The sequence below is a fragment of the Elgaria multicarinata genome, chromosome 4 (genome assembly GCF_023053635.1).
Source record: "Elgaria multicarinata webbii isolate HBS135686 ecotype San Diego chromosome 4, rElgMul1.1.pri, whole genome shotgun sequence".
NCBI classification, from domain to species: Eukaryota; Metazoa; Chordata; class Lepidosauria; order Squamata; family Anguidae; genus Elgaria; species Elgaria multicarinata.
Genome location: NC_086174.1, coordinates 92,605,224 through 92,632,359, shown reverse-complemented (window position 1 = coordinate 92,632,359; position 27,136 = coordinate 92,605,224). Strand labels below are relative to the sequence as shown.

The 27,136-nt window shown below is 41.0% G+C and overlaps 1 protein-coding gene across 1 annotated transcript; it reads right to left on the bottom strand.

Moving 5' to 3' along the window:
* Positions 1 to 545: 545 nt before the first annotated feature.
* On the bottom strand, positions 546 to 26,768 carry SLC22A16 (solute carrier family 22 member 16). Its single transcript, XM_063124783.1, has 8 exons — positions 26,632 to 26,768; positions 9,693 to 10,169; positions 7,372 to 7,489; positions 6,001 to 6,547; positions 3,272 to 3,399; positions 2,367 to 2,476; positions 2,151 to 2,250; positions 546 to 1,506 (listed from the first exon to the last, which is right to left on the bottom strand). The coding sequence occupies exons 1-8, from the start codon at positions 26,679 to 26,681 to the stop codon at positions 1,288 to 1,290; spliced, it is 1,749 nt and encodes a 582-aa protein (XP_062980853.1). The 5' UTR covers positions 26,682 to 26,768; the 3' UTR covers positions 546 to 1,287.
* Positions 26,769 to 27,136: the final 368 nt, after the last annotated feature.

Below are 27,136 nucleotides of genomic sequence, written 5' to 3'. Positions count from 1 at the left end.
AATAACGTGCTTAGGACCTGCCACATTTCTTTATTAGGAGACCCAATCCAGACTACAAGGAGAGGGACAGATTTTCCTGTGCCATTTCCCCCCACTGAAAATCATCCCCAAAACTGTTATTTGCCCTCATAGATTTTGTCTGTAGCAAATGCAATTCTTATGTAAAATCCTCTTATGGTTTTTGGTCATTGGTTTTTCTGATCTTCAAGCACACAGCAGTGCAATATTTTATTCCTAAGGCATATTAAAGGTAATGCCGCTTGTATGAGCTTAGAAACAGAATATCCTGGATCATTCTCAGGGCATGTCTACACCAGCCATTTATCCTTGGATTGTCCCGGGATCATCACTGTGCATTCAAATGACACACAGGGGATCCCGGGAGCAGGCAGGGACAATCCCTCCATTTTTCTGGGATAATCCTTAGGTTTAGAAAGGGCCTCAATTATAAGGATTTTAAGCATCCATTGAGTTTTAAGCATTCTCATACACCTTTCTCCCAAACTTGTAGAGCAGTTGTTCATGTTTATGTCAAGAGTCAAATGTTTTTATTGAAATGTTTATTATGCTTATTAAATGCCTCATTCAATAAACTCCCTAGGTATTGCATATGGAAATAAAGGAAAAAAGATTTTCTGGAGTGTGATTTTTAAGAGTCTGGTTTTTATCAGTGCTAGACAGATATTACTAACCATACAGTCAGCCAACAATATTTTGTTTCAGTCACACCTAATCCCGTTGACATTCAAGGAGTATATAAGCTATCTGCACATTGTACAAATTTAGACTGCCTTCATCAGAACCTGCAGCCTAGGTGCTACTTTTTTTTTTTAAGTAATGAGACAAAAGCTTAGAAAATGCATCTTCCATTTAGTAATAAATCACTGCAATAATATGAGTATTGTCCTGTACTATCTAAACCCCTGAGAATGAGAAGATACCAGTTCATGGTTTCCCGTGCTTCTTGATGACAACATAAATTATTGACGGGATTTTAAAATGAGGTGACAGAGAAGGCAACAGGAGATGTGGAAGACAAATTTTATGAAGTTTTTTTTAAAATGAATCTCAGAAAACATAGTTTTAAAATTAACATGACTCGCTCCAGCTATTAAAAAGATGCTTTAGAGCAACTCCAAAAATATATTCTATGAGGTTTTTGGTTTTATGTCTCCCTTGTTGAGAAGGGAAGAGGTGTACATATTACAAGTCATATGTATTACCCAGACCACCGGATACTGCAAATAAAGGAACTCGATACATGGTAGTTAAAACAAAAGGGCAATCTTATCCATCTATGCCATTTGCCTCTTGATTCAGCATCTCAATTTTATCCAGTATTGCGCCTCTCTGTACTGGTAGAGTTTTTTCTGAACCACTGTCTTTCTTGACACGATCATCTAGTTCTGCAGCTTCTGCCCATGTATTTGTCAGTGGTTTTCCCAGAGTTTCTGGCAGTGTCAGTGTTAACAATCCGCTCACAAAAGCCATGATTCCAACCATCAACTAGAAGAAAACAAAAATTTATGCAAGTAAGCGATGTTAAAATTGCAATGAAAAGTGAAGCAAGATGTTTTAATTACTGTTGTTACAACGGCACAGAGCAGCTTAATTATTAGTACTGAGCTGATCAGGCAGTTGCGTTTTTCATAAACCTTTCACTTTTAGCAGTAGTGCTCCCCCATCCTCTTTGGTGATTTTTTCATATCTCTTTGAGAAATGATGTAAAAGTGTTTGCAAGGGGGGTGGATGTTGGGAAGGGAACTTTAAGCCTCTGAGATTCTGGCAAATGCTGCATGCATACTCTCACATCTGTCTTGGAAAAAGGACTGGACACATCTTTTGGTTTTTAAAGGAAAACCAATACTCTTAGGACACTGAATTCTCTCAGTTCAGAGCACTCAAAAATGCACTACACCCCAACTAGCACTAAACATCTAAATCATGAATAGTAGAACCTTCATTGATTGAACCAATTTAAGTCATGCATTTAAACACACATCCACAATTACAGTCACACACACACAAACAAACACATAGGCCTCAAGGCAGGGCTAGGCCAGCTCAAGAGATAACGGTTCCTACACCTAGCTATCCAATACATTATCAGCATGATCCAATTTGATAGTGCAATTAGTCAAGGCCCTTACCTGAGGCATGAAGATCCAAACACTTGACAGATAGACACAGAAAGGAGCCACCACACTTCCTACTCGGCACATCATGCTCCCACTTCCAACAGCAAGGGACCTGAAGAGTAAACAGACCGTCCATTTCAACTGAATACAGCTGTAGCAGAAAACGGTTTGTGACAGCAGAGGTATGGAACACAATTCTAACTGTAGGAAAAAATATGTTCACCTTACCGTACAACTGTTGGATATAGCTCTGCAGTATACAGGTAAATAAGTCCAAATGCAACGCCTATTGTAAACTTTCCAGCCATATTTGCTATGATAATTAGAACGCTGAAATCCTGTTAAAAGGAAACAACATTTATAAAGCACAGGGAGAAGGAACTCATCTATGGTCAGTTTTCTATTTATGTGCAAGAATTCAAATTATAAGCCTGGTTATTTTCAAAACTTTAAGGAACACTCTTATTGCATATTTAATAGTTCATAGTAAAAAACGGTCAGGTTTCTTTTATTAAGTCGTTGTTTCAGCATTGTATTTACCTTTGTAGAAGCCATGATGATTCTCCTTCAGCAAGACTTGCCCTTTTATATGCTTGTTAAATTCATGTTTAATAATGTTTTTCACCAAATTTATCCAGAAAAGACGTTAAGCTAACTAGCCTGTAATTTCCTGGATCCATTCTGGGATCCATCAAATATGTACATGGTTTCACATTGGAAAGAAATGTTAGATTAGCAACTTACTGGTTTCATAAATGGAATATTGCCACTAATAGCTACAAGTCTCCATGGCCCAGTTCTTTATACCATGTTATCAGCTAACACAGTTTACAATTATTTTACAACAGCAACTCTATCAGCCAAACCAGGAGAATTGCTGCAACGTTGACAAGAATCACTATCAGTAAATGTGGCCTCACACGGCACAACATTGGCCAAGAGGAAACAGAACAGGGTGGAACTGGGGATAACTTCAGCATTCCTAAAGGCATTTTGGCCATGCTGAGGCCAGCTACATTGGTGTACTTTTTATAACTGAATTGCTCCTGACAGACAGCATCACTGATGTTATGACTAGATCCCCTTGCTCCTGGATGCCCAATACATCTCTATAATATCCGTGAATCACCCACCTGAGGTATCACCATTACTACAGCACACATCACTGCACTCGATATGAGGAATGGGATCAATGTGTTCCTTCGTCCCAGTTTGTCCAATCCTATGCAAGCGATGACATATGCAGGAAGCTCCACAGCACCTGCCATTAGAAAATCCACATAAAATGCCTTAAAATATATAAAGACACAGCTGCATTGATTTACTCTCTATAAAAATGGCTGTGTTTAACTAAAAGGATCTGACAAGGCATAGTAGTTAAGTGCATATATTTGCACAAGACATTCCCTGGCCAGCCGTAAATTCCCTGTGGCCTTAGGGCAAAACCTATGCTCATCTACAATATGGCAATAAGACGACTTGGGCCTTTCTTACAGAGTTGTACAGATTATTAAAGGTAATGAATGTGAAATACATTCACCATTTTGAAGAAGGGATCTCCATAAAACACAAGCTGTTATTAACAAACTTTCTCAATTGTTAGACGTTTTCCCCAAAATGGGCCTTGCAGTACCATTGTTGGTTGGTTTTTTAAAGCACCCTGCACAGTAAGTTTTTTTGAGGACTCTGTTCTGTAGCATTTTAAAGACTAAAACATTTATTGTGACATAAGCTTTCCTAGGCTAGAGACCACTTCAGCTTATTCATTGGGACAGTGAGGGGGGACACTTTTAGGATTCCAATTAATTCTGCTTTTATGACTAACATCTTGACCTTGATACATCAGAATAGCAGCCACAATCCAAAATGAAGTATGAAGTCCTACTGATTCCAATGGAAGGGATTTAAGCACTTACTAAGCATTCCCACTGAAGACAGGAAGACTTAAATGTGTTTCATTTTGGCTGAATCATGCCTCTACAGATTAGCAGCTCACCTCCAGTGGGGTTGGCAAATCCTGTTTTTAAAAACCTTTAACTGTTGCATTAATTACAAACTGATTTTCACAGCTACATCAGCTGACCATATATTGCAGCAAAACTCAATATAATCTTAGATCTTCTTAAGCAAACCCTTAAAATACTAGCTGATAATGTCATTTTTGTGGAAAGAAGAGCCCACTCCTATCTGCAGCTTCAAATGCTGTGGCACAGGGACAGTTACAGCACTGCATCATTCCTAGGCGAAGCAAACAGAGGAGGAAGAGAAGGATGTGGGGAATTGTGTACACATGCATACCCTCATCACATACACTAGGTTATGCGTGCAGTAGGAGAGACAAGCAGGTCTGATTTGTTTGGGAATGATTTCTAAAACACAATTGTGTAAACCAGCCTTAAATGAGGGCCAATCAACACATGCAAATAGCAGCTGCTTGAAACCAGGCCTGTTACAAAATGTTTTGTGGTGAGGGGCCTACAGATAGCCTAATACATACAAAGTTATTTGTTGAATTTTTATTTGTTGTTTCAACCATCATGGTCATATCAACTTTATAGATGCAATACAGGTAAGCACACAAAATGCAAAGAAGTAAAATACAGAAGATACTAAAAAGGTTTTCATTAGAAGGTGCCTGCAAATATGTAAAATTTCATTTTAATACAAAGAATTAAAATAAAAGACACTAAGAATTTACATTAAAAGGTCCGTAAATGTATAGAAGTTAATACTACTGATATGTTAAAATTTCATGTTAAATTTCATCATTACAGTTCACCATACTGACCTCTATGAATCTTCTTCTCAACTTTTGGGCAGCCACTGAGAATCTTGCAACTCTGTCTGGCACAAATTTGTCAGCATCAGAGAGCAAATATATAACTTGCCTGCCCAAAAGTTGAGAAGATTGATAGAGGTCAATATGGTGAACCGTAATGATGAAATTTAACATGAAGTTTTAACATATCAGTAATATTAACTTTTATACATTTATGGACCTTTTAATGTAAATTCTTAGTGTCTTTTATTTTAATTCTTTGTATTAAAATGAACTTTTACATATTTGTGGGCACCTTCTAATGAAAACCTTTCTAGTATCTTTTTGTATTTTACCTCTTTGCATTGTAGAGTTTTGCATCTGTAAAGTTGATATGACCATGATGGTTGAAACAACAAATAAACAACAAACTTATTTAATCTTAGTGAGTAATTCGGAAGAATACTACCCATAAATTTCTCCTTATATCACCACAGGTAAAGAGGCTAGATACTTAAGGAAAGCTGAACATTTTGGAGAGGGCCTGAATATCCCCGAGATGGCCAGCCCACCCCCATTCATGGGCACAGTGCTACTTCCAATGTAACACATAGAGCCAGCATTACCTGGCAAACTATTTGTGTGAAGGAAACAAAGGGGAGGCAAACTCCAGTGCTCAAAAATAGAAAAATCATTGTGCTCTACATGTATCGGAGATGTCTCCTTCTTCAGGAATTGTATATAGCCATTCAATTTCTTGATTCTAAGACAAGCAATATTTTTTTTATCTGAGGTTCTTGTATATGCTGTTTTTAAAGCATATAGCTCTCATCTCCAAAACATGTAGAGCACAATACATTTTCTTTTTTTGGAGTACCAGCGTTGGCCTTCCTTTTGTTTCCAAGTCCCTCTTCACCCCTCCCCACACGATTTTTGTGAAACACTAACTTTGAAATGGATACCACACTGTAATATGCATGTATGAAAAAGGGCCTGAGTTTGGGAGTACCTGGTGTTATCAGCAGATATTTCCAAAAAATAATTAAAAATGATATGGTTGTATTTCTGTTGCAATTACAATAAGTTACATCAAACAATATTTACCTATGAGAAACAGATTTAAATATTCATTGCCTCCAAGGTTCACGGAACTGAGGGAGAATACATAATATCCTAAACTCCCAGTGAACCAAACCAGCCAGACTGTAATCGTCCTTCTTGCAATGTGCCAGTTATGAAACAGATCTAAGATGGTGTGCTTCTTCATGGGAGAATTGTCATTATCACCCGTTCTGCTACTGACAAGATCATCTTGGACTGAACACAGTTCAGAAATTTTACAAGGAGTGCTTACTTTATTCCATCTTGCCATTACATTAATTACTTTTTGTGCTTCTTCATTTCTTCCCTCCGTGAGCAGCCAGAAGGGCGTCTCTGGGAGCATCCAGCAGCACAAGACAAAAGGAAGAGTTGTTATGGAAAGGCATATCTGGTAGACCCACCAAGTCTGGGCCAAGTAGCCTACCAGGGCCACAACCATAATTCCCACTGCAAAAAATGCATGGACGTGCATGGATGCCCACGTGCGAGCCTTTACGCCAATAAATTCAGTCACATAAACAAACACTACAACCAGATAGCCACTTGACACCTGAGAGGGGAGGAAAAACAGAAAAACAGAAAATGGCTTCAGTTGAGTCTCCCTCCACAACAAACGTAAAAATAGATGGTCAGTTGTTTAAGACTTGCAGAGGCTCAGAATTTCAAGAAGTCCACATGATCTGTGATAAAGAGGAAAGTGGTGATCCAGAACAAATAAAGCAATAGCACATGATACAAATATAGGACACAATCCAGCCAATGAGTGTCAGTGGGACAAAGTACATAGACTTGGACCAGAGAGATCTGGATTCAGATCTTTTGTCAGCTATGAAACTCACAATGTGGCCTCGGGGCAAATCACTCTCTCTAAATCTAGTTCACCTCACAAAGTTGTTGTATAAAGAAAAATAGGACAATTAAAAAAATAAACAAACAATAAAAATAAGCAGCCCTAATTCACTGCCTGAATCCTTGCCAACATGTGGTATACAAGAATATATAAATTAAGAAAATATTTAATATGTAAATCCCATTGATTAAAACTCTTCCACCTTGAATGAATGGGATTTCAAAGCAATTAACTTTGGCTGAATTGTGCTTGTATCTGTTTAAGACTGGTTGATAAAAACAGTAGTGGGCAATATTCCCAGAATATTGGGAAGTTCCTGGATGATGGCTTTAAAATAGAGCAGTTTGGTTTCAAATAATTTTAGAGTCACTGAAATCCCATTGAAACTAATTTAATTTAAATCCACATGCTCTGGATTCACTGGTTTTGAGATTACAGCTATAGAGCACTTTTAGAAAATTAATAATAAAGGAGCTTTAAAGGAAAATATTTTCCTTGAAAAATACAGTAAAGTTGCTTCTTACCATTGCGAGGAGGAAACGGACTATAACAAAACTACTGTAGTCAAATGTAAACGCCACTGCAATGCCAAATATAAACTGGCCAGTGCTTGTGAGCCACATGACGTATCGTCTCCCCATCCTGTGGAATGCAATGCAAAATCAACCATAATAATAAATATTACAAGCACTGTCTGAGAAAAACATTTCTAATTTGCGGGGGTGCATTACCTGAAGATAAACAAGCAAGGGCCACCAATGCTATATTTACAGTTACACTTTACCGCAAGAGTCTTAGATTTTATGCTGATATTTCTATAATTCCAGGACAGAATGGAAACAGCCAAAAAAGTGAGATAGAACAGATTTGTATTAATCTCTTTTTACACAAAGGGATTGTCATCATTTCATAGACTCACAATGAGTTTTACATTATTATTTTTAATTTCAGAACTCAGTGGGGCTTACTTCTGAGTAGACATGTGTAACATTGAACTGTAAGGCTGGCTGGGAAATGCTGGGAGTTGTCAGACTTGTTTCCATCTAAAACGCAAAGGATTGTGCCTTTAAGAATGTAAGAGCAGTCCTGCAAGAACAAAGCAAAACCCTTGCCAAGTACAGCATCCTGTGTCCTGTAGTGGTCAACCAGATGCTTTGGGGAAGCCCACCAGCAGTGTATGAATGCACTGTTGTTCTCCCATTTACCTGAGAGTAGTGGAAACACAGTGGGGCTTACATCCAAGTAAACACAGTATAGGATTGTGCAGTAAGACAGTTCATAAATAAATAGGCCACAATCCAGCATTGAGCAGGGGGTTGGATTCAATGGCCTTATAGGCCCTTCTAACGCTACTATTCTATGATTCCATACCTATATGTCCCATTGACTGCAGTAGGAGAGAGTGCTTAATTTAATTCCCCGCTTAAAAATTTAGGATTTTAAAAACAAAACAAAACATGATTTTACCTAGTACATGTCCTGCTCAGGACTTATAACTATATACTTCATTTAGGCAGGCAAGCTATAAATTTAATTTTAAAAAAATAGCTATTGGTTAGTCTAATTCAAAAACATATTTATATGAATACATTCTCAGGGACACAGAGTTGAGACCCATTATATATTTTTTACCTTGGGGACAAAACCCATGTAAAACTGTTAATAAGCAGAACAGGCTGTGCTTTATCAACAGAAAAGAAGTTAAGACCATGAAGCCGAACGGAAAAGAAAACATAATTAATTTCTGACTTACAGATAACAAGATGCTAACCTCATTCTGTATTGCATGATAGTGGACTGTAATACACAATACTGTCAGAGGACTACCATTTTACTAAGCCCCAGCCTTGCTGCTCTGGTAGGCAAGGAAGGGCCAGAAGAGAAGAAGTCCTGCCGAGAGCTGGGTGGAGGCACATGTGTTCAGTAGGCCTAAAGCTGAGGGCCAATGAAAATGTGGCATGGAGCTGGCAAAAATAACTTTGACATGCAGTATTGGGGTTGCTCCACACACAGACTGCTTTGCCTGCACTGTCTGTGCTAGGTCACCAGGGACCCAAAAACCCAGGTAGCCACTTTGTTGGCATGCTAACATTGCACAATTAATGGCTATCATGGGCCTGGTTTAAATGAGACACCAGGTATATGCTGCACCACCTGGCATCAAGTTTCAAAACAAGCCCAAGTATGAGTTGCAGACAGATGAATAGCAAAGGACCTGAGAGCAAAGGCTCACTGAAAGATGTAGACAAGCTGGGTCCATATGGAAGAAGATGCCTGATACAGGAAATCTACGATTAGGAGCCAGGTGACAACAATCTGGTTTGCACATAATGCTAATCTATGGTTTATTTAACCCATGGTTTGTTGCCCTTCCCAGGTTTTGTTGGGTAGACAATCGAACAACTGTAGTTTGTTTTCTCAACCCCTGGGTTGTTTGTTTCCTCCTTCTTCACTTGCCTTTGCAGTGCTGTAGTACTGGCAAACAGATGGCTGGGTGGTGGTTGTTTTTTAACCACTTGCCTGTTGCCTCTGTAGCCTGGCAAAAAAAGCTATGAACAAACGACGGTTATGGGTTCACACATAACAATATCCTATGGTTTAAAAAACCCAGATTTCACCACCCAACAAGTCATGGGCTCTCTTTCTGGGTTATTTGTGGTGAACATTAGCACATCACAACAACAAAGCATTCAACAACTCAGATGTGTGAACCAGACGAACAAGTTCATTTATTCATTGAACCAAGGAACTGTGAGCAGCATGCATAATATTATCCCAAATTACCAAGTCATTTTTTTCGGTGAGGCGGGATTCCAAGCTACTTTAAGCAAATTCAGTACTGTACCTGTCAGCAATATCTCCAAAGATCACAGCTCCAAAAAGGACTCCAAGCATAAATGTTGGCTGTGTTAGCTTGGCCAGCCATTCCCGCTGACAGACCAAATCCCATTCTGTAACAATGGTGCTCTGCCATTTGGTCTGGTCATAGATGAATCCATCAGTACACGGGAAATCAGTTTTGTTGCCGCTGTATTCGTAAGTAAATTCCAAAGTGTCTTCTCGCTTGGATCTGCTGCACTGGTTAAGTTCCCAAATATCCCCATTTTCCAGCTGGACCAAAATGTAGCTTTGTGTTGATGTCCAGCTTGTCCAGATATCCTCTATTCTTGAACTAGAGGAATTATAAGTCAAAATACTACTCACATTTCCAGGGACACTGCATACAAACTTTGGTGTAACAGCCAAGAAGACAGAGGCCAAGTAATGGATACCACAAGACGTAGCTTGAAACACAGATGCAAAATAAACCCATGCCTGATATCTGAAAAAAGAAGACAGACAACACATTATCATTAATTTACCATTCAAGTTATACACCTTGACCCACTACATGTATTTGCATACTTACTTCAGAGAACATCCTATTTATTTCAAAGGAACTTATCTCAATGTTTGGGTGCTTAATCAAAGTTTTAACGCACAAGGGGAGCAATATAACCTTTACCTCGTTGGTACTCACAACAAACCTGTGTAAGTCACTATTATTCACCTTTTACAGATAGAATTAAGGCTAACAGATACTGATTTGCCTCCAAATCAGGGGTAAGCAACTTATGGCCCTGGCCTACAACTCCAATATAAAATGTTGTCCATAATAACTCTAATATTTATAGAACTGGCAGAATAAGAAAATAAAATTTCCAAAATAAGCCATTTAGGGTATAATCCTATGCATGTTTAGAAGAAAAAAAAAAGTCCTACAACTCCCAGTATTGGGAATTATAGGACTTCTTTTCTGTCTAAACATGCATAGGATTGCGCTCTTAGATTCTCCTCTAGAGAGGGTTCTATACATGTCTACAGGAGAGGCAGTAATTGTATGGGGGGGGGAGTTAGCATTATGTTTTTGCTCTAGATTTCCCTTTGCACAACCCCAAAAGGTTTTTAAACCCAACGGAATGCAAAAAAACATAACCTTGTTCAAGACAGCCACTAAAGGAAAAACAAACAGACAGGCTTATTAAAGTAAACAATATGCATGTGATTCTGGTGTGCTTTAAGGCAAAAAATATTCAGTATCAATGTCTAAACTTTCCAGAGAGTAGCTAAAGTGTTGTGCAAGATGCAGTAAAAGGGTAAAATCTACATCTAATTTAAGTAAATAGCAAGACTACCATTGATTTTAGGCAATCCAGTTTGCACATTTTGATTTTATAATCGCTTATACTAACATTTGCAAGTGACATCATCAGAAATGAAAAAGTATTCTGCCACAACACAGGCTCTGAACAACAGACCCGGCCGAGGCTACTCCCTGCTCAAGCCAAGCACCACCGCTTGATATGCCTGAGGCAAGGGATAAAAACCACCTTCCTCCAAACTATGTGGAGAAAGGGGTTTAAATGGAGAAGGATTTTAATATATAAAATAAAACACTGTGAGTTATATGTGCTGAGGTGAATGGTTGTCAGAGTGGGTGTTAAATAAGTAAACTTTAGATGATAAATGCCAAACAGACACGTGGGATTTTTGTGGTAGTTTAAAAACAAAACAATCAAAATTTATTTTCAAAAGTACACAAGCTTTGTTTCAAATAAACCATTTAAAAACCTTTTTGAAACCTGTCATACAATCCTTTCACTCACTCACATACATGCTTTCCTTTTTCTCACACAATCTTGAACTTTCTTTATTATCAGTATTGATTAATATACATCAACTACGTGCACACCACACTCCAAAGATACCACTCTCTATACTGACTCTCAAATTTCCCAGAACCTAAGTACCCTAAACACAGAGAGCACTAAAGACTCTAAGAGTACCTAACAAGTCCCTCACAATCCCCTCAGTCATTCCCTTATATATCACTCCTCCCCCTCCCAAGACATTCTAACTCCGCCCACTCAGGCCAACATTCTAAAACGCACAGACTTAGAAACTGCAGACATACATTTGGGAACTGACTTGTGGGGTGTAACACCACATATTCTTCTTAGTACAATTTCTGAAAGAGCTCTCTGCTATATTATTGTAATTTCCCCAATTACTAAAATAAAAATGAAGACATACCTATATGTCCCATTGACTGCAGTAGGAGAGAGTGCTTAATTTAATTCCCCGCTTAAAAATTTAGGATTTTAAAAACAAAACAAAACATGATTTTACCTAGTACATGTCCTGCTCAGGACTTATAACTATATACTTCATTTAGGCAGGCAAGCTATAAATTTAATTTTAAAAAAATAATTTTAAAAACAGGGTTGGTGCTTAAGGGATGTTGCTCAGAAAAAGAGTGAAGCAACAAAGGCTCCATTCGGACAACATAATAGTCAATGGTAGGTTAATAGTCAACTCCACGGTTGATTATTGAGGGGGAATTCCCCACATGACATTATAATTAACTGTGGTGTGGATTAAGACCAGCATCAAGTTGATTATTAGTCAACTGTGTCTTTGACTGACACATCCCCTGCACTCTCCACCCCCCTCAGTCCTCCTACTGGTATCCCATCAGCCATTGCAAGTTCTGCTAACAACACTAGAGCAGCAGCCACCACTTGGTTGCTCTAGCCATGGGACTCTGTAGTCACTGAAAATAACTGTGTGCGACAAAATAGTCAATGGTGCCCAACACACAACATGATAACCAACGGTTGTTCAGATACACAGCATTGTATTTTGCATTGGTTATTTCAGCTGAATAACGAACTGTAGTGTGAAAAGGCCCAAACAGACAACACAATAACCAACATTGACTATTTAGCCTACTATTGGTTATTGTGTCATCCGAAACCAGTCAATGTTATCATTAAACGCTGAACCCGGTTCAGATGTAACAGTTTGCATTGACCTGGTTCGCATGTAACAAGAAACCACCATGTGTGAATTTCCCCATGGGGTTTCTCATTGCAGCAGCCACCACTGTTTTGTATATCTGAGTGCATTATAGCTTGTTGTTATGTGTGAATCCAGCGCTAATAGTTGACAAACACCCACAACCCTAAAAGAGACCATAGGTTCTGGCTGGCTTATCAACCACCCCAATAATCTACCATTGCAGGGCGTAACGGGAAACTGCTGCATGCTCCTGCCATGGCTCAAATATTCAAATGGAGGCTACCACTACCACAACAAGCCCCACTAAGAAATTCACCCATGGTGGCTTATTATGTGCAAACCTAGCCATTATCTCTCAAATGATGTTTTCCCCAGCCTTGCATCATGTACCCCAAAGCATAACTATAGATGCTGGCACAAGATGTCAAAGAAAGAAAGAAAAAACCAAATCTAGTCTATATTTTAGAATAAAAATAGGTTTCTAAATTATAATAAATAATAGTCCTTATTGCAGCAAACCATGTGTGAACTATTGTGATGATAAACATAGCAACATTTGAGTGGAAACATTCCTCTTTAAAAAAAAAGAAAAAAGCTTACTCAGTCTGGTAAGTTACACTCCAATCTATCTGTTATGATTTGTGAATGATTGATCTTTAAAAAGCAACAGGTAGGCACACTTGCAATTAACACGCCATGCCTATAAAGTTACTGAGAACACAGGGGCTTGCACAAACTTAGTTGCAGATGCATTCTTTTTAACACAAATGGGATAGATTCCACTAAGCCACCTGTTGTCTGTTGTTAGAGCAGAGGCCAACAAAAGATTAGGCATGCACGTCTGAAAAAAAAAAAGCATTAGCTTTATAATAATGGTTTGGATCCTAAGATCATTTAATTTAAGGTACGTGATGGAATGAAGGTTCCATATGTTCTCCTCCTCTTTGTAGCTACCTGCCCTCCTGCCCCCCAAAATTCTCTGGAGCATTGAGGAATCCTCCTGAACAATGAGGTACAGGGCACAAAGCAGTGCAGAGGTCCACTCAATTTTGGGCAATTCTCCCTTCTTCTCAGCATCTTCCCATACTGGTAGAGGAATTCCCCAACCCTCCAGAGGGGTTTTTGAGGGGCAATGGGGATGGCGGAGAATTTCTTGCCATGATGTTCTTTGAGTTAACTTACCTTTAGGATACATGCCGTCCAGATCTTCCAAAACAAAGGAGCAAATTTCAAAATTAATTTGATAATGGTAAAAAACCTACCGCCACAATTTTAAAAGAATTAATATGGAATGACCCCAATAAGATAATTGCTTAAAAAAAAAAAGCAGGCTAAATGATGTAGGGTCAGACAAAAAGAAACACAAATATTCCATAGCAAAGTATTTCATTTCCCCCTTTACTCAGGAAACCTCAGACCATCCCACTGGAATTATGGTGACTAAAATTATTTTGATACTTTTTCTGTCCTTCCAAGCAGCTTTACTAGGAAACTGCTTATATGCAGACAGAAAGCTTACTGTTGGACAGCACACATTTTTGAGGGATATTTTCAGTGGAGGAGGGGGTTTCTTTAAAGGAGGCTCATCAATAAGTGCTGCTTTCTTTACCCCCCCAAAATAATAAAAACTTTGATGAAAAATACTCCTTTCAAAAAGCCAAAGGTAATTCATGTATAAATATCTGTATGTGTCTTTGTTTGAATTACAAAACAGTCTGAAAAGAGACTCAGTTACGTGGCAAGTTTGCCAGGCTGCAGAGTCCAAACCCTTCCTAATAGATGCTGCTTTGTGTGTTACTGGATGTCATGGAAGGACAACTTCAGTCACCACTAAAGGTGCTCTTAAAAATCTGTAAATTGCCTGTTTCTGCTGATTCACTGAACCAATTGTGCTTAGTCCGAGCAATTATTTGCAGAAGGTGTCTACAGTGCTCCAGCATTTGCCATCCAGCTGAGGCAGGGGTACAGAACTCAGGCCCAGGGTCCAGATCCTGCCCTCTGGGGTTCTGTAGATGGCGATGCCTCCTTCCACTGGTCCCACACCTGGTCACCAACCATTCGGTGGGTTCCTTTCTTTTGTGCACTCCCCCCCCCCAAATTCAAAAAAGTTGAAAAGCCTTTCCTAAGGGCTTAGTTACTGGCAGAAGGAACTTTAAGCTGAAATATGTGGATATTTTTCGGCTTGCTTCTTTTGCCTTTGGCACCACACACCACCAGCCTCCAAGAGTTTCTCCGAAATGAAATTTGGGCCTTGGGCTGGAAGAAGCCCAACAACCTTGAGCTAAAGCATGTTGGTTCCTATATCACTGGAAAAAAACTAATCTTCAAAACACATGAAAACAGGAAAGTCACAGAAAGTGTTTACTTAGTTTAAAACAAAAGAAAAAATTAACAACCTCCATTTAATTAATTTATTTATTACATTTTTATACCGCCCAATAGCCGAAGCTCTCTGGGCGGTTCACAAAAATTAAAACCATAATAAAACAACCAACAGGTTAAAAGCACAAATACAAAATACAGTATAAAAAGCACAACCAGGATAAAAACCACACAGCAAAATTGATATAAAATTAAAATACAGAGTTAAAACAGTAAAATTTAAATTTAAGTTAAAATTAAGTGTTAAAATACTGAGAGATTAAAAAGGTCTTCAGCTGGCGACGAAAGGAGTACAGTGTAGGCGCCAGGCAGACCTCTCTGGGGAGCTCATTCCACAACTGGGGTGCCACAGCGGAGAAAGCCCTCCTCCTAGTAGCCACCTGCCTCACTTCCTTTGGCAGGGGCTCATGGAGAAGGGCCCCTGTAGATGATCTTAAGGTCCGGGCAGGTACATATGGGAGGAGGCGTTTCTTCAAATAACCTGGCCCCAAACCATTTAGGGCTTTAAATGTCAATACCAGCACTTTGAATCAGGCCAGACCTGGACTGTCAGCCAATGAAGTTGTAAAAGGACTGGCGTAATGTGATCTCGCCAGCCAGTCCCTGTTAGTAAACGGGCTGCCCTGTTTTGTACCAGCTGAAGCTTCTGGACCGTTTTCAAAGGCAGCCCCACGTATAACGCATTGCAGTAATCCAAACGAGAGGTTATCAGAGCATGGATAACTGTAGCTAGGCTATCTCTGTCTAGATAAGGGCGTAGTTGGTATATCAACCTAAGCTGATAAAAGGTGCTCTTTGCCACTGAGTTCACCTGTGCCTAGGGTGACCATATGAAAAGGAGGACAGGGCTCCTGTATCTTTAACAGTTGTATTGAAAAGGAAATTTCAGCAGGTGTCATTTGTATATATGGGGAATCTGGGGAAATTTCCTCTTCATCACCACAGTTAAAGCTGCAGGTGCCCTGCCCTCTGTTAAATCTGGTCACTCTGCTATAGCTAGTGTAGCTTTAACTGCTGTGATGAAGAGGGAATTTCACCCTCTTCAATTGACACCTGCTGAAATTCCCTTTTCCACTTTACTGTTAAAGATACAGGAGCCCTGTCCTCCTTTTCATATGGTCACCCTACCTGTGCCTCAAGTGACAGTTCTGGATCCAAGAGCACCCCCAAACTACAGACCCGATCCTTTAGGGAGAGTGCAACCCCGTCCAGGACAGGGCAAACATCACCTCTGTTTAACATGTTGTTAAACAAAGAATAAACCCCATTTTCCTTTAGAAGTATATTTCCCAAGGCTAAACAGTTAGTAGGAGCTTAAAATGTCCAAACTCAGAGGCTGACGGGCAACCCATGTAGAGTGGGAGGAGCACAGAGGCGATCTTTGCCTCTGTGCTCCTCCCGCTCTGCATTTTTTTACACAGACGTTTTTGCCCATCTAGCTGGGGCTGCAGAGCAGAAGAAAGGAGGCTAGAGGATTCTTCATAAATTGGCCTTCCGAGTCCCCTCCCTTCCCCACCCACAGATCCGCCCCCTTTCCTGCCTCTCCAAGGTTGCTGGCATGGTTCTCTCCATGCCAGCTGTGAGGGGGAGGGGAACTTGGACTCCTGGATCTGAGGTTGGAGTGCTGTCTCCGACCTCAGAACTAGGAGCCCGAACAATCCTACTCAGACACTGTCTAGGAGCCATAGGATTTCTCTCTTAGCCACTTTTATGAAAAACAAAACACTTGTATGTTAAATAAGAGCTTATGGTATGTTACTATCGGTCATCTTATCTTAGAGTTTGTCTACATTTAGGTTGCCATTATGGCTCCCATGGCAAACTCAACATATCTACCCAGCATATTTACATATTATTAACATGTAATGTACGTATCGTCCTGTTTATTTATTTATTTATTTAAGGATTTTTTATGCCGCCATTCAGCCAAAAAAGGCTCTCACGGCGGCTTACAAAAGTATTTCTTGACAGTCCCTGCCCACAGGCTTACAATCTAAAAGACATGACACAAAAGGAAAGGGGATTGGGAGGGAGGAGGAGGAGGGGGGAAAGGAAAGCAAATTCAGGCACTACAATCTTAGTTGCAAAGTTCAGCAGTTACAGTTGACAGAAGGAGGGAGGGGGCTCTCAGCTGGAGCTGGACCCAGGCATGGTGGAGAGGTGCCTGGCTGCTGCTTCCTCCCTCACTGGTGGCCTCTGCAGAGACAGATGACAGCAGGAGGGAGGGGGCTCTCAGCTAGAGCTGGACCCAGGCACGGTGGAGAGGTGCCTGGCTGCTGCTTCCTCCCTCACTGGTGGCCTCTGCAGAGACAGTTGGTAGCAGGAGGGAGGGGGCTCTCAGCTGGAGCTGGACCCAGGCACGGTGGAGAGGTGCCTGGCTGCTGCTTCCTACCTCACTGGTGGCCTCTGCAGAGACATGATATCATGTAGTATCCCTCAGGCATAGGGACCATACGGGTGAGCTTACCTGCTCAGCCTGCCACTTGCCCCTAGACTACCAGGCAATAACTTCAGAGTCTTTTCCTTGCTGGATTCCTTTATTACTAAAACCTCCTAGAACAGTGACACTCCAAAACCCTGTAGCAAGGCCCACACCACCAAGTGGCTGAAACAGAGGCCCCGCCCAGGCCTTCGATGTTGCAAAAATCCTTAGTCGTATTCCACGCCAGAAGCTGCTGCTAGCAGGAAAGGGGATACCCCTACCCTGATGCTGCCAAATCACGTGATAAATGAAAATAAACCTTCTGGCCAACTTGTAATTGTAGAGTAGATTAGTAGAGCAGAGCCTCTGTGGGTGACTATAACAGATAAGACCGCTCTATCTTATTAATATGTTTAATATGTTTAACACTATAGCACTATAACACTATAGCACTATATTATTTATAGCGTAGCCTACCCTGCGGGATTAGAGCAAGTTACAGCTATTTCATCAAAGAACACATTTATTACTGCCCCCGAAAGACTCTTTAATAGCTTGGTACCATCTTCCATTAGTTCATTCCCTGCAAAGCCTCATCGTGGGATAGGAACATATGTCTAGTTGTTTATAAAATTTAAAAAAGATTAGGTTGAAAGATATTGATTTGCCTAGAGATGACGATATGAAAAGGGGGACAGGACCCCTGTATCTTTAACAGTTGTATAGAAAAGTAATTTCAGGTGTCATTTGTATACATGCAGCACCTGGTGAAATTCCCTCTTCATCACAACAGTTAAAGCTGCAGGAGCCCTGCCATCTTGAACAGATACAAAAGAGGACAGGACTCTTGCAGCTTTAATTGTTGTGACGAAGAAGGAATTTCACCAGGTGCTGAAATTCCCTTTTCAGACACCTGCTGAAATTCCCTTTTTTATACAACTGTTAAAGATACAGGAGCTCTGTCCTCCTTTTCATATGGTCACCCTAGATTTGCCCAAGGTCACCCAGTAATAGGGTGACCATATGAAACGGAGGACAGGGCTCCTGTATCTTTAACAGTTGTATTGAAAAGGAAATTTCAGGAGGTGTCATTTGTATATATGGGGAACCTGGGGAAATTTCCACTTCATCACAACAGTTAAAATTGCAGGTGCCCTGCCCTCTTTTAAATCTGGTCACTCTATTATAGCTCCTGCAGCTTTAAACTATTGTGATGAAGAGAGAATTTCACCAGGTTCTCTCTATATACAAATGACACCTTCTGAAATTCCCTTCTCTATGCAGCTGTTAAAGATACAGAAGCCCTGTCCTCCTTTTTATAGGGTCACCCTACCCAGTAAGCTCCCATGGCTCAGAATAATGATTTGAATCCAGATCTTCTTGATCCAAGTCCAAAATTGCATCTGCTACACATCATATTGGCTCTTACACTGGTTAGCCTTGGCCAAGTCAATATCATTTAGCTTAACCTACAATTTAGGATGATTTTAAGCATTAAATAGGAAAGGCCAATTGTATGCTCTCCAGAGTTTCTCGGAGGAAGAGTGGATTTACAAGCATTATAAACAAACTGTGCAAGAAATACTGGTGCAAACTGGGAATCTGAATCGGATTTACTTAGGCCCCAGGCCTGTGAATGAAAAGAAACACAACATCTCATAAACATCAAAAAAGATCAATGTGAGTTCTTGATTGAAATTAGCTTTGCCAAAGGGGTACAGGTGGGTAGGTGTTTGTACAAAGACTAAACATGAAAATGTGCCAAGATAAGATGAAATGTAACCGAAGTGAAAGCACATCAGACATCCTGGCAACATGTCATAACAGAGACAATGTAGGTCAGGCAAGGTCTAATTGTCAAATTTTGCTACCTGTATCTTAAAATTATGGACCATCTCATAAGGATTCACTGGCTCCCATGAATGAAGCCTTAGGCATCCATTTTGAATTGAAGCCAAGCTGCAATTTCAACAATAATTATGTTGGCACTGTACATACCTCAGGGGTCAATGACTTCACAAACACATCTGGAACCCCGAGAGGGGAAAACAACTTGGGTGAGAAGGGTGTGTTATTTTGAGCAAAGCAGCAGCAACTGGGGAAAGAGTGATGGAAAAGACTCACTCCTACTGATACTCTTCTCCAAATTCCCACCTCCAAAAGCTGCTTTTCCTTTAAAAACCACTACGGGTGGATTTTACACACCACCAGTGTGTAAAAACATTTGTGTCACATAGTTGGCCCCTCATATCCTGCTTAAATTAGTTTCCATTGAGACTTTTCCTGTACACAAACCCACCCACCCTGTCACTGTAGCAATTTCCAGCAGGTTATCCACGCCAGTCTGCTGCAGCAAAAACATCAGTCTTGTGGCACCTTAAAGACTAACGAAGTTGCATAAACTTTCATGGACACTGTCCATTTCATCAGATCCAAAAGTGGCCAGTTCTATAGTTGAGACCGTAGCTACCTGGCTCCTGAAATCTAACTTTATTCTATCCCACTCTAGCAGTACAGTGAAGGTCTTTACAATATGATATAGTTGCCTGAAAGTTTTATAGAGAAGAGACTAAGACTGCAACCCTATGCACATTTACCTGGGAGTAAGCCCCATTAGTGGCAGCTCTGAGTAATGACACATAAGTCTTATAGCACAAACCTATTTCTCTATCGGCACTGGGCTCCTTTAAACTTCTATGCAACTGGGAACATTGCTATGTCTACCCTTATCACAACACATATTTCCAGAACTCAAGGCAAGAGTAGCTTAATAGCAAGAAGGCCAGCATAGCAGATAAGCATAACTTGTCTCTTCTCATGTACTTTCAGATTCTACTGGTTGCATTTATGAAACTGTTTCTGGATCTTTTTCATACTTTTAAAAATAAATCTTAATTAGGGTGACCATATGAAAAGGAGGACAGGGCTCCCGTATCATTAACAGTTGCATAGAAAAGGAAACTTCAGCAGGTGTCATTTGTATATATGGAGAACCTGTTGAAATTCCCTCTTCATCACAACAGTTAAAGGTGCAGGAGCTATACTAAAGTGAACAGATTTAAAAGAGGGCAGGGCACCTGCAGCTTTAACTGGTGTGATGAAGAGGGAATTTCACCATGTTCTCCATATATACAAATGACACCTGCTGAAATTCCCTTTTCAATACAACTGTTAAAGATACAGGAGCCCTGTCCTCCTTTTCATATGGTCACCCTATCTTAATAAATACTAATAGAATTATTGTAGCCTCAATAAATCCAGTAGTCTTTAGGTGCTGCAAGACTCCTTATTGTGACTGTTTAGTTTTCACCAACACTGGCAGCCTCTGGAATTTCTATACGTTTTTTTAAAAGACCTAACATGAAATCTGAGAAGCTTTGACAGATATCTTTTAACACATATGGAAGATATAAATAGCAAAAGTCATTAAAACATAGTGATTTATAAAACTACTTTAAATGTGCAATAGATACAGAAACATTGTTATTTATAAGCATCTGTCTTCTGTAAGAAAGCACAGCTAACTGTGCTGACCTCAGGTTGGAGGATTGTCCTATTTTATTCTCACAACAGCCCTGTGAGATAGTCTATGTTAGGCCTAGATGCTGTGCAGAGACTTAACCCAGGTATTTGTATCACTTATGTTTGACAAATATGAAAACCCTGAAGATGCTGGATCAAATATTTGTTTAACTGGGGGAAATGATGCTGAAAAAGAAATAACATTAAAAAGTATCACTCTTAGAACAGCAAATATGTTCACAGAATAACTACACACCTTGCTCCTATTTGTAAGTTTGTTTGTTTGTTTATTTATTTATTTATTTATTTATTACATTTTTATACCGCCCAATAGCCGAAGCTCTCTGGGCGGTTCACAAAAATTAAAACCACAATAAAACACCCAACAGGTTAAAAACACAATTACGAAATATAGTATAAAAAGCGCAACCAGGATAAAACCACACAGCAAAGTTGATATAAGATTAAAATACAGAGTTAAAACAGTATAATTTAAATTTAAGTTAAAATTAAGTGTTAAAATACTGAGTGAATAAAAAGTTTGTTCCATTTTGAATACAAAATACTGATCAAGGCAGAAGCTAGACCCCAGTCCTTTCCTCTACCTACCCCCTCCACTGGTTGCTGGGCTTAACAAATATCAGTGAAACTTAAGAGTGCCCTGAACACACACACATTCTTGATTTCCAAGAAAATAATGCAATTTACTGTGCAATCCTGACCCCCAGATCTGCTGCCAGAAGAGAGGTACTCCACTAATGGGTGGACTCCATCCACCCTGCTTAAAGATCTGCAGGTGTATGTGAACCACCAGTAGCGTTCCTGCCAGAAGTCTGACTCAAACTGGGGCATTCAGGGGCAGGGGCTCCTTTAGATCTGCAGAATCCAAAGCCCTTCCACCATTCTTCCAAGAGTCCTGGAATGAGCCCCTCAACTAGGCCAGCCTGGAGCTGGTGTAGCTAACTTCCCCCCACCCTTCCTATCCAGGTCAGCATGGTCCGGTAGGGCTTTGGAAGTGACAGACAAACCATAGGGCAGTTCAGACAACACATTAGTCAATGGTGGACTATTTAAGCAACCGTTTCTTAAATAGTCTCCCATTGACTAACGTGTCATCTGTCAGCAAAAACTACACCACGGTTGGTTATTTTCCAGAAATAACCAACAGTTTGCAGAGTTGTTCCTCTGCACAACTGTTGATCATTGTGTTGTGTGGTGGCCTCCATGGATTATTTCCCATGTTTACAGAGTCGTGAAGCAAGAGTGGCAGAAACCCCTGCCGCTCTTGCCCAGCGTGCCTCTACTGGTATAGGAAATAATCCCATCCCAGGAAGTGCTTGGGCAGCCGCCAATCATAATAGCCCTTGATGGGGTGGCACGATCAGGAATTCTCCACATGTTTCCTAGGATGGGGACATGCCGTCCCTTGGTGGGGTCCTGTCTCCACCATCGCTCCAGCAATGGCTGCGGCATGTCTCTAAGCACTGCATCTCTCTTTCTCCCCACCCCACTTCTCCCCACAAAATGGCAGCACACCGATATGGTAAGCAGGAACCAGTACCAGCATTTGGTGGGGAGGGCATATCGGGGGAGAGATGACAACTCAACTGAGTGTGAATCTCTACTCCATGAAGCACTACTTCTGTGTCTCCCAAGTGCAGCACGCAAATAGTCATCCATGGAGTGGACTATTCACACTCTGTGGACTAAAGTGTCATCCAAACACACCCCATCACTTTGCTTCCAAGCCACACACACACACATTTAGGATTGCTCTGCCCAAGCAAGTAAAAGAATATGTGCATATGTTCAGATTGTATTATTTAAACAGGTCTATAACCATTCCTCAGGGTTTGCTGGAACTGCTAAAAAATCTAAACAGAACATGTTGACATATCAATAGCTATTGCATGAATTGTGGATTTACCTGAGGCTTTGTGGTGTTCTTGTATGACAATACCGGCACACTGGCTAGCATACCAAGACAAGATTTCACTTGTGCACCTAACAGAAACATTTAATAATTCACGCAGTTGCCCAGCAATGGAATCATAAGCAACTATATGAGCCCACAAGCATGGAGTGTTCTCTTGCACATTGAATCTAAAAGAACAATATATAAAGGACTAAAAGCATTATAAACCACAAAGATGGTTACTTGGAAGTTAGAATTAGATGTGACATTAACCACATCTCTGATTTGAGATTCTCCTCTTTTTAAAAACTAACAGCATTAGTAAAATTGGAATACTGTGGCCTGGTTTTCACAATGACATCCCAGAGTACACGTTGCATGTGGGTTGTCTATATGTACAAACAAGATCATTGTGGAACACACACACCCCATACCATTTTTTCCAGTTGAAAAATAACACAGGGGTGGATAGGATGAAATTGCTGTTTCAATGGGAAAACAGCATAGGGGAAATGTTTTTTTTAAAAAGCTTGCAGTCAAGCAAATGATGCAATCTAATCATGCAGCACTTATCTGCTCACCTGCAGGAAGTTAACAATTACCTCCAGGCTCCATTAGAGATATAAAGGCTTGGAGGGACGGGAATTGAAATATGGGGAGGGCAGCATCACCCCCAGAAATTTTCCCCAAATCACTGGGGACGAAATGTGTTGTGTGTGGGTTTTTAAAATCTGATTCCTATTTTTTTCTAGTTTTTTCCTCAGGCCTACACATATCTAGGCTTCATGTATGACTAATTTAATGCTGCATAGTGTTCTCTCCTTCTAGTCTTAAGCTGAATCCTATGCCCACATGTCCCATGGACTCAATGGGACTTAGTTCTGAGTAAGTGCTGACATGTATAGCATCATAGTATTAAACAGAAGGGAGGGCAAAAGCTACATATGTAGCTGCCATCATGCCACTTAGCATTAAAACCCAGTCCAGTGCACTGGTGATCATGAAATACTGTTCTATTGTCACTTCAGCTGTGGGAAGGGAGGGGGCCTCTTGATATAGCCCACTGTGGCAGAGAAAGGGAGAAAGACAGCAGCAGAAGCAAAGATACAGTGGGAGGAGGAGGAAGAACACAGTGGACAAGCAGAATAGTTTTTCATCCGCCAGTCCCCACCTAGTGTCTTACAAGATCATACAAGCATCTCTCTTATAATGGTTGTAGATTTCAGCATTAGTACCTGAATTAGTACATCAAGCATTCATTTCAATAACTGTTGTTATTCATCACTGCAATCCTGAGACAAGGCCCAATGAAATAGCAATGATGCACACATAAATGGCCAAACATCTGCTTAGTGACTTTTTTTAACTGCTGTGTGTGAAGCTTTTGCTTCTTTATACTATCCTAGTTCATCAATAATGCACACATTTCATCACTGGAGAAAATATAAATATATTGTTGGTTGTTTAAATGTATTATATTGACCGATTCCCAGTCACAACAGCAGCAAGGTAAGGAAAAGAAGCACGAGCCAAACCAGCAGTTGATGCAAAACATATCCTTTTAATCCCCTATCCTAATGATGCTAAAGGGAAATAAACACAAATTATGTTCACGTTGAAAACACAGTTCTATTACTAATTAGATGTCCAACATTGTGACAGGTGAGGACAACCAATAGAGAAAGTGAGCTGATGGAGCATGGGCTCCCTCCCACTTGTGTAGCGGATAGGATTTGCCCCTCAGAGACCACACCACACAGCCTTCAGAAACCAAACACGACTCCCCTGCCCCAATAGAGCAGTCTTTCCCAACCTTAGATCTGCAGGTGTTGTTGACCAACAATTCCCATCATCCCTGATCACAGGCCATGCTGACTGAGGTTTATGGGAGTGTAGTCCAACGACATCTGCAGACCCAAGTTTGGGAAAGGCTGATTATGGAGCAATATTCAGGCTGCTGATCAATGTAGGGCAAGCAAGAGACTGAAATGGCCAGGGGAAGCCCATCAGTTTTTCTCTTCATCTATCTGGCTAACTACATTTCATTTCATCTATCTGGCTAACTACATTTTATTTATACAACTCAAACTAAAATGTTAATTATGGAATTATTTTAAAAAAATCTTTCATCACATACATATACATTTTAAAAATTTTAGTAGCTTGAGATCTTATTATGAAACTTCAGATATAGCCCCTTTATCATCACATTGAAATTTTATTTACAGTGTATCTACAAAGAATGGCTGTAAACCTCTCTTAAGAATGTTAGAAGGAATATCTAGTCCAGCATTCTTTTCACACATGGTCAACCAGATGCCTTTGGGAAACCCAAAAGCAGGACATGAGTGGAAGAGCACCCTCCCGTTCATCTTCCCCAGCAACTGGAGTACATAGATACATAATGTACAGCAACTGGTGTACATTACATGATACAGGAGGGAATATATAGCCATCATGTTTAGTGTCCATTCATAACCTAATCCCTTTTAAACGCACTCTTCTCTAACCTTACTCCTTAAACACACACACACACACACACACACACACACACACGGATTGCTCATTTATTAACATCAATATCCTTTTATCAAGCCCCTGATTGCTCACTCACAGCAACTGAGCTGGCCAAACAATAAAGACTAAATAAATAAACTACTTAGATCCTGCCCAGATTTTTTTTCCTGTAGAAATTTTTTACTAGCAATTAACACTACAACTAAAAATTAAGTCCCTACTGAGGACATATTTAAAGAATACAAAATTGCCATTTCGTTACTTACACACACACCAGCCCCAATGCTATCACCTCATACCAGCTATTTCTCGTATGGGTTTTACACTCATCGCTAAAGAACCTCCTAAACCCCATTCAAATAACATATTCCATCACCAGGGCTGAATAGTGGCCAAGGTTTACTCTACAGAGCTCTGCCCTCAAAGCTCAGGTTCAGTGTCAGGCCCGACGTAATGACGAAAAGAGACATCATGACGGAATAAACATTGCAAAATAACCACTACTGTAATTCTGGGATTCAGGCATTTCTACCAAGGGAGCCTCCGACTCTTCTTTTTACAACGCAATCCTAGTTGTGTCTACTCAGAAGAAAGCCCTACTGAATTTAATGATTCCCAGGTAAACATGTATAAGATTGCAGCCTTAAAAGAATAAAGACCGTCCATCAGGCCTTGCTTCTCACCCTGTACGCTGCTTCCGACGACGGGGGCTTTCTGGCCTACGCCCCCCACCCCCGTCGTAGGCTTTCATGTTCCCTAGACACTACGACAAGGCGGTATAATGGTGAACGTGGCCGGCTAAGATAAGGGAGACGCAGGTTCCCGTCCTCATTCAGCCATGCAGCTGTCTGAGCGAACTTGTGCCGGCAGCCGCCGCATCCCTTTCTCTTGGGCGAACCTTCCTCGCAGGGTTGCTGTGAGGATAATGTGGTGATAGCGGGAACCGCGTGCGCAGGATAAAAATATATAGGAGTAAATAAGTTGAGTTTTGCTGGAAGGGACCTTATCTACCCCACGACCGCCACGTAGCTCACCCTCACACTGCCAGTGGCTGAGAGCAGCGGGCTCTCCGCTTCTCCCGGGCTTTCCTCCCCCACTATTCCTTGAGGGAGGGAGGGAGCCCCCACCCCACTTTTCGCAGGCAGCCCTGCCGTCCTCTCCGTGTCTTCCTCCGGGCTCAATTACCTGCCGAAGTGTCCCAGGGAGTCAAAGAGGAGGTCGAAGTTGCGAGCCATGGCGGGGGACGCTGGGCAGTGCGCGGGGACAGAAAGAGTCCCATCTCACGGTTCTCGCCCCCGACACGACTTTCCTGAGCCCGCCTGCCGGGGGGGCGGGGCGGGGCGGTCGGTCCCTCCCCCTCCCACCCAAGGGACCCTCTAGGCCGTCCACCTCTCCCCTGGCGGGGTCGGTGAGTGGGTGCCAACCCTAGCCGTGCCTCCGCCCCTTCCCGTGTAGCCACCCCCACAACTAGCCACGCTGCACGCAGTCCTCCTCCTCCCAAGCGGAGCCCATGTGGAGCAAGCTAAGGTGTTAGATCAGCTTTTAACTCAATTTTGGGTCATTTTGGTGACATTACAAGAAAACGATGCCCCGACCTGTGTGTAAATGCGTCTATTTAGGACTACGTGTGGGGGAAGCTAATGGTTTAACGAGAGCCTACAGAGGACAGGGGAGTCCTTTTAAACCCTCG